The sequence below is a fragment of the Halyomorpha halys genome, unplaced genomic scaffold, assembly GCF_000696795.3.
Source record: "Halyomorpha halys isolate HHAL.00 unplaced genomic scaffold, Hhal_1.1 Scaffold968.1, whole genome shotgun sequence".
In the NCBI taxonomy this organism is placed as follows: domain Eukaryota; kingdom Metazoa; phylum Arthropoda; class Insecta; order Hemiptera; family Pentatomidae; genus Halyomorpha; species Halyomorpha halys.
In genome coordinates, this window is record NW_027114226.1 from 421,094 (window position 1) to 434,940 (window position 13,847).

Sequence of the window (13,847 nt, forward strand, 5' to 3'; positions counted from 1 at the left end):
AACTGACCACTTATTTTTGCAGTAAAAATCAACAGTTTTTAAGGAAGGAATTTGGGCTTTACCATCTCGTTGGGAGAAGGTTACCGACTGTAACGGTGGATATTTTGATGAATAAAGGTGATTATTTGAAAATATTTATTTATTTATAATTTCCCCCAAAAAAACGACAGGACTTTTTGAATGACCTGGTATTTCAAAATGAAAATGACATGAAAATTTTCATACTTTCCAAGTACAAATGTTTCTACGAACAAATTCCAAGAACAAGGGCCATCGAAAGTTATTTTGAATTCAAACTATATTTTTGAAGTAGTTTTACTTTAATTTGTTCCATTATACCTCATTTCACATCTTCCAATTTTAAATTCTATTTTAAAGTAGTAAAATTTAAATTTTTTTAAAAAATAACTTCATTAATTGAAAACGTATATTAAATCTTCTAGGTTGATAACAATTTTTCTTTTCTTTTTTTTTTTTTATTTCGTCGTTTTTCGTTCATGCATGTTATTTTATTATTGTAACACCTAATAATTTGTGATTTTTTTTCTTTTGTTTTTTGTAGACCGTAATAGGATATATTTTTGTCCCCTTTTTTTGATAGAATTATCTTCTGGTTAATGGTTAAAATATGTTAAGTAATTCATAAACTGGCACAGTTTTCTTGATTGATGTAAACGAGATTTCCGTAGAACCTTGGCACAATTTTATATTACGAAATGTGAGGGGTAGAATTATAGTTCTAATTTTTAATTTTTATAAAACATATCTAACGAATATAATCTTGGTTTTACAAGCTAGTAGCACTTATTTGCTAGCACCCAGAAATCTATGTCTGTCGCAAAGATTTTTAGTTTAAGTTAGCTACTATTTCTTTTATTGGATAATACATTAATTTGCGTTATTTTAATCCTAATATACATAATGTTTAATATCATTATATTAAAGAAACCTTCACAGACGAACCATTAGTATTTTCTAAAATTTGCTTTACATAAAATGCCTACCTAATAAAATATATATGCTTACGTTATGTAAATAAACATATTCATCTATCTTTACATTTTCGATTAAGTATCCTTCATTATGAAATAGTGCCTTATTGCTTATTGCTTATATATTTTTCTTTAAACTGGAATGATTAGTTATTTTTTAAAAATATATTTTCAAAGCCAGTTTTTTAAATTTTCATTGCATTAACTATACCTCACTAATTAATTTTACAGAATAGTGTACTTAATTAGAATTCATTTGTTTAAACCTTAGTAATTCTGTTTTCTTTGAAGTGGATCATTTTATTCATTTTGGATTCTTATCCGTGAATTTCCATATAATTTGGTTTGTGATAATTATTGTAAACAATATTGAGTTCTGATGATAATCATATGAACGGAACGTCTGTTTCTGGGTATTTGTGTTTTAATATTAATCATTAAAATAATTGAAATTCAAATATTCCATTGTGAAAGACGTTTGTAGAATTACATAATTCTGATTGCTTAGTTACTATCCTTAATAGAAATAATTTAAGATAATATATAGTATTTTACAGGTAAACTGTTAGTAAAATAGTTAGTAGTACTGGATACAAGTAAAAATGTGTTTTAATAAGAAAAATAAACTTTTGAAATGCATTGTCTCAAAGGTTAGCTTTTAGAGTTACGTGATTGCTGCATTATAATAACATAAAACTTCAGTTTGATGAAGAAATCCTTCATTTTTCACTAGGGATTTAAATTTTATTATTAGAAGTGTATTTGGCCATTAACGATGGAAGATGAACTGAACTTTTATATTATTGTATATGATTCAAAGAGTTTGAACATCCGCAATAGGTAAGCACATATTATGAGGAACCAGTAACTCATATATAAGAAGTAGAAGAAAAATAGGTTTATGGTTCGAAAGGTTGTTTCGAATAAAGTTAAGAAAAAAAATACACATATACAATACAAAAAAATCTAAACAAAACATCCATTTTTCCTATGTAAAGCGCTCATACAACATTTGTCTATCTTGATATTTATTTGCAATAAATATCTGATAAATAGATAATTATTTAAAAAATAATTTTCCCTGTCGATACATATTATTACTAATTAATTATCTACTTTTTTGCAATTATTGTCTCAAAGGCAGGTTGAAATTGAGGAGTTTTCTATGAAAAATTAGCCAATTAATTTTTTAATAGACCTCCTACTATTGCATTAGTTTACAACTCGAAAAAGAAAGATATTTTTGAGGAAATTATATTCTAAAACAAAAACATATTCAGTTTATTTCCATATATAATTTTTTCCTTGCCAAATAGCTATTACAAATCAGTCTTTTATGCTCCTATAATAATTTAACTTAGTAAATACATACAAGTTTGATTGAAAACTCCTCAATTTTTTCCTTGTCAAATAGCTGTTACAAATCAGTCTTTTATATAATAATTTAACTTATTTGCATGAGATGCTATTATATCATATTTTTAACAATAATTTTCCTAAGATAGATACTTTGCACTTTTTATTGACAGTTCAATTCTTTATATATATATATTTTAATTTCTATCATCACTGCGAAAAGTACCCTAGCCAGTTCTGATGATTTTTTTTTTTTTTTTAAATCGTATTTATGTCTGTTGTTAAAATTATTATTAATAGGTTCATGATTGACAATATTTTTTAGTAAGTTAGAAACGTTATAGGTTTTAATAAAATATAAATAACCGTTTAAAGCAATCACTTACCTCATATTGGCGGTCTTAATGTAAAAATAATTATATTTTAACAAATTACTTACTTCAAGACTAATTATGGTTTGTAATAGTACTGTTAAGTTGTTAGGAAGAAATTTCTCATTAAAGTGAGGGAAAAAATAGGGCTGTAAAGTAGACGGTTTGCATCACATAAAACAAGATGGCTAATTACTAGCCTTGCCTCTTTAGTGGTGATGATGAAGAAATTTGCGAAATGAGAGCTGAATAGCAATGAAGAATAAGAAATGTTGCGCTTATTTTAGTCATGATTAATAATTATGTACAAAATGGCTGCTTAATTTAGTTAGTTAATAATTACTATATTTCTATTTGGTCTGAGCTGAAATTCTTTGTATTTTATTTTCAAAAATGTTTCACGAAAATTTTATCATTCTTGAAGGATATTAATTAAACTGAGCTCAATAATAATTTATAATTTTTCGTTTGTTAGAAGTATTAAGAATATAAAGGCACATAGGAGAATTGTCGCTGTAAAGCCATTTGTTTATATGTTCTTAGGTGTTTTCACACTGTCCGGTAATTATCGGTGTCGGATCCGACATTTCCTGCAGTCTGACTTCCATTCCATATGTTGGATGTCGGCTTATCGCTGACAGATCGGAGCACAAATTTTAGGATACCAGGAGTTGACGCTTAATCCGGAAAAGAAGTGAGAATCATTAGAGCTGCTCAAACAATGAAATAAAAAACATAATTAAGTTAGAAGTTAATTAAGTATTACTTATAACTAGATTAAAAACATATTGAGGATAACTCGAATAATTGGCTGATAATTTTTGTTAATTATTCCATTTCTTGTTTTTCCCTCTTGAATATTTATCGACTGCAAGATGTATAGTATAATTGTTACTAGGAACTGGTGGAGTGAGAGATTGAGGGGAAACCAACGTTGACCAATAATTGTTATTCACCATTTTTATAATTAATTTATCTCCTAGTGAGAGTTAAAATATTAAAAATTGATGAAGAAAACTTTTCGTAATTTTTTTTAGTTTCAATATTTTGTTAAATTATAACAATTTAAGAAACACTTTAAGCATTCGCCGTTTATTTAAAAACAACTTTAAGTTGAAACGTAAACTATTTGGCAGAAAAACTCTTTATAAATGATTTATCAATAAAAATCATAATTTCAATTAATATGTTTCATGGCCTATTCATCCCTCATCATGTTAGAGATATTTTCATATATCATAATTAATTTCATTTAAATTGTATTAATATAATTAGTATCTTTCAAATACATTATTTCTTATACCACCTCTCTTTGCTTGTTTACACTTTTAAATATAGTAGTTACCAATAATTAAAAGTGTTTAAATAATAATTATATAAATTTAAAAAAAATATGTATAAGTTTTTTTTTTCAAAGTGTTGATTTTCTCGTAACTCAGGACTAAAATTTTGTTAACTTATATTTCGATAAAAAATAATGTTTCTTTTGTTTCACTCTTTTTAGGTCATTAATAAACATAAATTACAACTTAGCAAAACATTAAAAATAATATTTTCAATTTTTTAATTAATTAATATAAATCAATAAAATATTATAACCACTGGAGCCTCAAGTGAATTCAGTTAATAGAAAAAAAAATTAAGGTGATTTGTAACTACCAGAGTATTTAAACTTTAATATTCACTATCTTTCTAAAATACTACTTTTACGTTAACTAAAACTTAACTTAACTTAGATAGGGTATAAGTGCCAAAAATATTTTTTGGGTAATCAAGAAAAAACTGTGTCATCAGTACAGTTTGAATGCTTCAAAATTCTAAACATATAGAATAGTATTGTATAGTAAAATTTTATTTTTCGTTCAGAAATTCGGTTTCGGGAAAAAATTATGTGTCGATAATTTAGACTTATGGTCTTTCTGACATGAATCAATTAATAGTTATTTAATATAATTTACAATTTTTTAAAAATTTAAAACGTACTCCTAATTCGTAATTGAAGAAAATATGTTCATTTATACACACAATAATGGTAATTAATTGTTAAATTAATAATATTCTACTGGAAGAGTTTCTGGAATTAAATTGAATTTGGTGAATGACACAAATCTTCCTTGTTCAATTGTAATAATTTATTTCATATAATCAACAACAACGTTTTGGGAATATCACCCATCTGTTGTAAGCACATGTTATAATGTTTTGTTGAATTTGGTTTTATAGCAACCTGAAGATGGGGGATATTCCCGAAACGTTGTTGTTGGTTATATGAAATAAATTATTACAATTGAACAAGGAAGATTTGTGTCATTCACCAAATTCAATGTAATTAATTATGTTTATATCGGATGTGTTAAAATTCTATTTATCCATTCATTGCTAAAAGTAAACAGCTTTTCTCACCATTTCCGTCACAGCCATTCTTTCCTGTTGAAATCGCTATGTCGAAAGGTCATTTATTCTCTACCTCCCTTTCACCTTTTATTTTGCGTTCCCCCAAGGCCAAGTTTATACCAGTGTATATATATATATTTTAGTTGTAGCTCAGTTTTGGGTTCAAAATAAAAAGCTGATGAAGATAATGGCTATTAAATTAAAGAAATCACAGGAAAAAAATAGGTGATTCTTCTGTTCAAAACCCCTATTAAAGTAGAGTAATTAAAAAAAAACATATTAATTAATATTTAATGCCACTTATTTCTTTCAAATCCTAAAAAGATTCATAATTTATAATGTGTTGAAATTTAATGTTTATGAAGTATACATGTCCACTTACTTCATATTCCCACTATATTCGTTGAAAAATCTTGATTTTTTCTGACGCGAAAAATAAGAAGAAGTCTCGTTTGATGGGTTGGTCATCTTAAATCATTTTTCCATTTATGGGATTCTCCAGAGACCAAAATTAGTGATAATCACTTAGTGCCAAGGCTGTGACAAATAAGGAAGGTTGGGCTAAAATTCCATTCCAAGACAGCAGTTTTTTGTTGGTCCGAATTGACTGATGTCTGTGTGTGGCCTGGGCTGAATATCTACGTATCCATGCTAGCTTATAAAATATTCTAAGCTGTTCCTAGACATATCTTTTACCGATTTGAAGGAGTTAGATGATAAAAAAAAAAGATAAGAGACATGATTGTTTTGTTCAAAATGTTATAATATTTTAATTGAGGGCACTAGATTTATACATAATACGAAATACACAAAATTGTATTAGCGATCCTGAGCTTACCGAGAGTAGTTGTCCCCTCCCCCCCGAGAAGGAAAACGAATTATGAATTCAATAAAATTTTTTTTAAGCAAATAATTTTAATAAATAATAAAACATTGCTATAATTATATATATATTTTTAATATATTGGTTTGATTCGCCTTTTCCGCTATGAAATGTCACAGCTAGCACGCCCTTGTATTTTCTCATGAATACAAAATAAAAATATTTATTTAAGTTTATTTTTTTATTCAAACCTGGTAAATAGTTTTAGTAATAACGGTAAACAGTATAAAATCAATAAAAAATGGAGGAGTTGTCTAGGTTCTTTTTCATACTGCATGGCCAATATTGAAAGATATTTTCTTCTGTTTTCGCCGGAAAGTATTTTACTAAATTGTTAATTTTGGTTTCGGTTAAAATAAAATATATTTATTTCGAAATATTAAAAAACCGAAAGCTCAAATTTTTTTATAGAACAATATATAATTACCATCATTATTTATTATGATGAGAACTATTTATTTATTTATTTTTTAATATCTGTTCAAATCCTTACTGTTTTCAATTTCGACATGAAATCCATAATATTGAATTATTAGTGACCATTTATATAATAAGTACTAGTTAGAGGCGAAAGTGACTGACAATATATTAAAAATTCATTATAGTTACCTGTGATAATCTTATGGATTCGAACATTGCCTTTGTAGCGAAAAACTATAAGTACATCAAGTTGATAAAGAGTAACCGTGTAGTAGTTTCTGTGCCGATAATTACCATACAACCAACAACTTTCTCAGTCTTAGACTCTTCACTGAATACTAATTGTGTATTTCCATAACTAGGAATAAACTCTTTGTATTAATTTAATGATATGTATGGATGAGCTGCTGAATGATTTTTTTTTCATCTTTCTGTAAATCAGATAAAAAGATGTTAATATTGATAAACATTTTATTTTTATTTTTCTTGAGGAGTATTGATGATATGAGTCGTTGAGAGTATGAGCGATCCAAGTCATTATGTTCTCATCAATATTATTTTTCATAAAGAAATAATTAATAATTTACGAGTGCATCAACTTCAAATGCTTTTAAATTGTTAAGTATACTTTCACATGCTTTATATTTTTCTTACTAAAATCTTTTCTTTTTTTTCGGCCAAGATTCCCATTGGATTACTGGCTAACCATGGTTGGGGGCAAAGTTTTTCATTTTGTGGGATCGCCACTCAGTGAATAAAGTCAACGCCCCAGGCCTGATTCGAACCGGCACCACCAATAGATATTAAATTGGTAAGAAAGTGTCTTAATCACTGAGCTATGGGCGGCCCTACTAAAATCTTATAGAACTTCTTATAAAATTTTGAATATCTCATAATGCTAGGTTTGATTTATACCACTTCTGCACTCAACGAGTCACATTGCTTATAATATTAATGATATTATCAGTGTGTATTTATTAATATAAATATGTGGTGTTAACTTATTTTAGTGTCATTGAATTTCTCTTTCTTTTACGGCCATTGAGTTGAAATCCGAGAGGCGTGTATCCTGTGTTGACAGAGTGGACACTGAATACCTTAGCGGTCGAAACCATCAGGTATCCAGGATGCCACACTGGTATTGTGCTGGTTTGAGCTGTTGGCCTAATAGATACCTGTCCATGATTTGTCACACTTTTACCTTGTTTGTTTTGATGGGTCCGTTTGTTATAGTGGCTTACCTTTTACCTTCGTTCGACTTTTCCTTTTGTAAAGGAAAGTAAGGTACTTACTAGAAAAAAAAAACTGACTTGTTTCCATTTTATGTTTCAACCGAGTGACCTAAATACCCCTATACCTGGACTTTTTTTTCACCTGGCTATTATTATTGAGGATTTATATTATAGTTTAACTATAAAATAAATAATAGATTAACTATAATTTATATTATTTATATAATTAAGATCAATTTATGAATATATTATAATAAAAATCGTACCTGATATTAGAAATGAGTCGAGTTCTAGCAAAGATTCTCTTGATTTATTTCCTTGTATATTTTCATCCTGAAATGAAACTTCTTTTCTAATTGAAACGCTGAATTTTATAGTTTTGATGAAATCAAGAAAAAGTATTTATGAATAAAAATAGTTATTTTAGGCATCGATGAACTATTGTTTTACAATAAAAAAAGAAATCATTATTAAATGCACCAATTTCTTAATCATCTTACTCTTGTTCAAATATTTAAAACATATATTTATATATACTTCGCTTGCGCTCTTCAGATTCTTATACAGATATTATTTACTGAGGAAGCATTTTCTCATATTCAATTACAGATGATATGATAATTATTTTTTGAAATTTTAGAGCGTTATTTTAAATTTAGAGCTTTTGTCAAGTAGTTTTAGTAATCGAAATCTACTAGGTTTTTCTTGTCGTTTCAGTCTAGTATAGGGATTCCAAGTAAGTCTCTTGTCAAGATGGAGTCCTAAGTAGCAAATCTGTTCAACTGGCGTTATTGGGATATTTAAAAGATATATATTAGGGTAGGAGAGTAGGTGTTTACGGCGGAGAGGGAAGGTGGTCTGATGGATGGGATTTGTTAGGATTTAGTTTGATTTTCCAGTTGTGAATAAAATCATTTATATGTTAATCATATTGTGTTTTTAATCTATGGTATACCACCGTTAATCCGATTTTGTAGATGGTTCAGTGTCCATCAAATTACAAATTGCTTTTCTGACGCATGTGCAAAGGTATGTTCTTTGTAACAATATTTGTTACATACATCTATTAACTTTTTTTTTTAATATTTCAAAAACGGCTCTTCCGATTCTGGCCAAAGTTGGAGATATGTTGGGAATTAGTGGTACGAATAGTTTATTTATCAGTTATATAATAGAGCAGCTTATACATTACATTGTTGACGGGAAATTATACACTTCACCGGCAACGTGACATGTTTTTAGTCCAACGAATATTAAATTAACATAGAATCGTTTTTTGGACCCGAAAATGAATAAATTAATTGATATTCATACAATCGAATTTCTCATACAACAGATATTATTATTCACAAACACATTATTGTTTGTGTTACATAATTATTAAAAATATTATCTTCAATTCAATTATACTTTTTAAATAAGTAAAAAAGAATTAATGACAATTTATTATCTTATTATTGCGCAGTTACTTCTCTTGTAACGGACCCTTACATACAAGAAATTCTACAGTTTAAAGAAAAATAGTTTGCAATGTAAATTGTTATCTATTATTAATACTAAATTAAAAAGTTATTACAGAACACTGAAATATCATATTTAGACTCACGGTATGATCATATAAAATAGAGTAAACGAAATAAAATAATATTTCCTCTTTTCTCCAATTCTTTTTTTGTTTTGAAGATAGTAATAAGAAATTTTATGAAGATATGTTATAAATATTATAAATAAACTTTGAAAAATATGTTAGAAACCAATTTATACAATTTTTTTGTGAATTGGAAAATATTTAAGTACTATAAACTTAAAAAAGGTTTAGAAGTTTCTTACCCCCTCAAATTTCCCTGCTGAAGGATGCCTAACCAAAATCTTCTATAATTAAATCTTTACGTTTCAACTATCAGTGAATCAGTATGATCAGACAAATAACTAATCCGTGACGTTATAGCAAACGATCCGATCATTAATTTCTTTTCTAATGCTATCCGCCTGCGAAGAGAACAAAACCAAGTTCCGGGCACGTGTAGCTCATTGCGCAGGCTTTGCGTGGGAAGTCCGACAGTTGATGGCCAGAATTTTTTTCTGTTCCAATTCTAAATGTCAATGTATATCTAAAGTCCTGAAAAAAACTGTAAAATTTATTATTATTACTGAGTTTTTATTATACGTAAACTATTAGCATCCTCAAATAGTCCACACCTATGGACCTACACAAGAAAATTATTAAATGGAACAAATGACTCCGCAAAAATTTTTCATTAATAATTTTGGATTTAATTCGTGAACCAAAATAGGTTTATTTCCATTAATATTAATTCTTAAAACTAGGACATTTTAATTAATTACACGAAGACATCACTCCTTCATCAAGTGTAAATTTTAAACTTACATAAAAAGATATTCAATAGTTTTTTATGAATTATGTATTTCCTTATTATCTTAATTAGTTAATAAAATCATAGTTAAGGTAAATTAACTGAGACTTTAGATTTTAATTAACTTGATATTTATATTTCGATTTTTACTTGAAATCTTTCAGTGTAGTATTGTGCTGGCCAGTTGTCTAAATATTTCCTCCTATTGAAGAGTTAAAACCTGTTTCTACTAATTCTTCATTAACACAAGAACTGTATTCCGGATGAATGGAGTTCTCTTCTAATGCCATTTCTATATGATACATACTTTTCGAATGAATGGTAGATGAAAAAAAAAAAAGACATGTTCCATAATAATTTTAGTTGTATTGTTTTTAAATAAATATTATTTTATTTTAATATAAAACGTTAAAAAAAAAGAAGTAAAAAATGAAAAAGTTACGTTTTCTTATATATCGAATTTTATCATTTACTGAAAATTAACATTATAAACTTATAAGTTTATAATACCTGATATTCATTTCGTTTTTTATTTTTTTTTTTTAAATGTTAGTTGTCAGTAAAAGATAAACAGTATTTATTAATAAAATGGAATGTTTATATTATCTATATAAAAAAAAAATTCTGACTTGTTTTTGAAATATGTGTACTACACCTCAAGAGTTATAGATAAAAATAATTATTAAGTTATCTCACATTACAATTAAGGTGTTTTTTATTTTTTTTTTTTAGTCCTGAGTTTACATGGAACTAAAAATATTGTGAGAGTTTTCCTTTTTAATAGATTTCATATTCGTTAAGTAACGGAAATGAGCTTTTAATTTTTGTTCTACCTCATCAACTATATGGCATTGTTAGAGCAATTATCCATATTTTTCTGATGTGACATTGTTCATTTTGCAAAACTTAGAAACGTTTCGATTCTTTTAATTTATCTTTAAATCTATCTGCTCCAATATTATAGTTGTCAAAAAATAAGTATATATTTTGATCTATTGTTATGGGAGGGCGGGGATAGGTTGGGGGTGTTTACAAGAAAGGAGGCGGAGAGGAGAAAATATCTAGAGCAGCGGATCGATGGGCGGCCTTGGCACCCCTGACCCACCCCCTTTGTGTGCGGCGCCCAGCTTCCTTTTTCAATCTTTCTTTTTTTGTATTTTATAATTAACCATTGTTAATTACAATTCATCTATATCATCTAGTCTCGGCTCATTATAATTATAGAACGATTCTTCAGCTCTTGCTGGCATCCGGCTTGGATTATTTTATTCGATTTACGTTTTATCATCCCCCCCCCCAGGATATCGTTAGTAGTTTTATTAGAAAAACAAGGCGTTATTAAAAATATCAACACATGTTAGAATTCATTTGATTCCGTCAGCCTTTAGTCACGATTTTCTGTTCTACATTAGCTGAAGACTGCAGGGGATAATGGGGTGACTCGACTTTTTCATTAACGATTAATAACAGTCCCTGATTAATTTTTAGATGGCAAATACGATAGTCATGTCAAAACCGGAGAAACACAAATTAATTAAACGGAAATTTCCATTCAACATTTACCGAATTTCTCAACAATATTGAAATAGTAAAATTTTCTCAACTCTTTTATATTTGTACATTTCATTTACTTTTTATGAATGTTAACATTCTTTATTATTAAAAAAAATCTAGCCTAATTAGATTTGATTCGAATCCGATGGATATATTTAGTTATATAGTTTTGACTTGTTTGTTAATTATTTATTGAGACTTTCTTAACTTCTTAAGGAAGCCTAATCATTTACAATTATTGGTAATACTTTTTGTCTGATGGTTACAATTGCTGGTTTCTGTTTCAGCGGTTCGAGCGGATAGGATGCGAGGTGGAAGGAACAAGTTCGGACCAATGTACAAGAGGGACCGGGCGAGGAAGCTGCAGATGATCCGACAAAGGCAGATGGCCATCCAGACCTTGAGGAACTCATCGGGATACACCAGCGGCAACGGTGGGAGCGGGGACGCGGTGACGTTGAGCTACACCACACCAGGCTCCAACTTCGGGGCCCTCCAGATCAAGCAGGAGATCCAGATCCCCCAGGTCAGCTCCCTCACCTCCTCCCCTGACAGCAGTCCCAGCCCCATCGCTGTGGCCCTCGGGCAGCAGCAACAGCAGCAGCAGACCAGCATGTACTCGGCCGTACTGCCAGCCCAGCAGCTACAGATCCCAGAGCAGAGGGTTACCCAGCAGGTCTTCGAGCAGTCCAAGCTCTGGCCCACCAACTCACCACCTCCCCAGAAGAGCTTCAGCTATGAGGGCTCGTCCTCGGGCAACAGCCAAGGGAAGGTTAGCCCCATGATCCGGGACTTCGTTCTAGCGATAGACGACCAAGAGTGGCAGAATTCACTCTATAATCTTCTTCAAAACCAAACGTATAACCAGTGTGAGGTGGACTTATTCGAACTCATGTGTAAAGTGTTGGACCAAAATCTGTTTTCGCAAGTAGATTGGGCCAGGAATTCGACCTTTTTCAAAGACCTGAAGGTGAGTACCTTAATAGTATGTTATTGCTATCTTATAGTATTCTGTTCATGCCTAACATTTCACATTATCGCCGTTAGAGCAGTCGCTGATTTTACAAACCGTTTTAACCTACAAAACGGCTTTTAAAAAGAGAGGGTTACAACATTACTGAATTATAATTAACGAGCGCGAAAACTCTCAAAAAAAGGTAACCAATAACTAGCCAGTAAACGTTTCATTTCTTCTAAACGTTCGTATGCATTAATGAATGAACTTGAAGGTTTTTGAGGAGGAAGTCAATTGAACTTTCTTTTCAAAAACCTTTAAGCGTTGTTCCTCCATTAATTAAATATTAATATATTCGGCAGATATTAACCGGAGAATGGAGACGATACGCTGAACCAAATTGCGTGAAATGGACTCAATAAATATTGCATTGCAGCGAATTAAATGTGCGTGCAAAGTTGGGTTGCATACTGAATGAATCACGTATTGACGGATAATTAGCGCATACCCTAGAGTTCGACCGAAACGTAGCTGGGAAGGATTGTATCAGTCCTAAGTTGAGGATTTGTGTTTTTTGATTTGTGTGCGCTAAGCCTTCAATTATTTATAACATCCTGTTTCAGCTCAAATGGATTTCTCTTCTTCACTCTGTGTCGTAGCTCATTATATTCCGTAATTTATTAATCTTATGGTTTATTTTACCTAAGATGCTGGAAAATGAATGTTTAACAATATCATCTACAATGTGTTTCGTTAGCATATACCATTCCTCTTATTTTCACTTTCTGTTACATAGAATCACCCGCGGCCGAAGGGCTTCGCTGAGAACATGATTATATGCAGGCTGCTGAAAAAATTGCGACACTTACAGCAGTCGGGGTAAATCGGCAAACCTGATTCGAAATTCACTACTGTAAAATAAAAAAAAATTCATTCCGGCTAAGTGTGTTTCTGCATTGCACAACTTCCGAAGAAAGAAGGTTATTGCGTAAAGTAAAAAAAAAAAAACATTTACGTGAAGGGGGAGGTGCGTATATGTTGGGCTAAAAACATATCCGACTACCGAAGTGCATTAAGTTTTTATTAAAAGAAGTATTAAATTCTCAATTGACACTACTTTCCCATTTTTTCTATATATTTTTTATTGTTAAGCCATAGGAATACGTTTCGTTGCTAAAAATGTGTGTTGTAATTATTAATTTTTAGCTTAGGAATAGTGAACCTATATAAATTTAAAAAATCAGTAACACTTATTCGATTAAAATTAACATTGTTTAATTATACTGATTATTCGCTGCTATTGTAGTATACTTAA

The 13,847-nt window shown here is 29.6% G+C and overlaps 1 protein-coding gene across 4 annotated transcripts in view; it reads left to right on the forward strand.

Moving 5' to 3' along the window:
• The window catches only part of ftz-f1 (ftz transcription factor 1), a 348,349-nt gene that overhangs the window by 277,779 nt on the left and 56,723 nt on the right, over positions 1–13,847 (forward strand). For all 4 annotated transcript variants that reach the window (XM_067051449.1, XM_067051451.1, XM_067051450.1 and 1 more), the window contains one exon: positions 11,865–12,547. In XM_067051449.1, the coding sequence (XP_066907550.1) occupies positions 11,865–12,547 (683 nt within the window). The remainder of the gene's footprint in view (positions 1–11,864; positions 12,548–13,847) is intronic.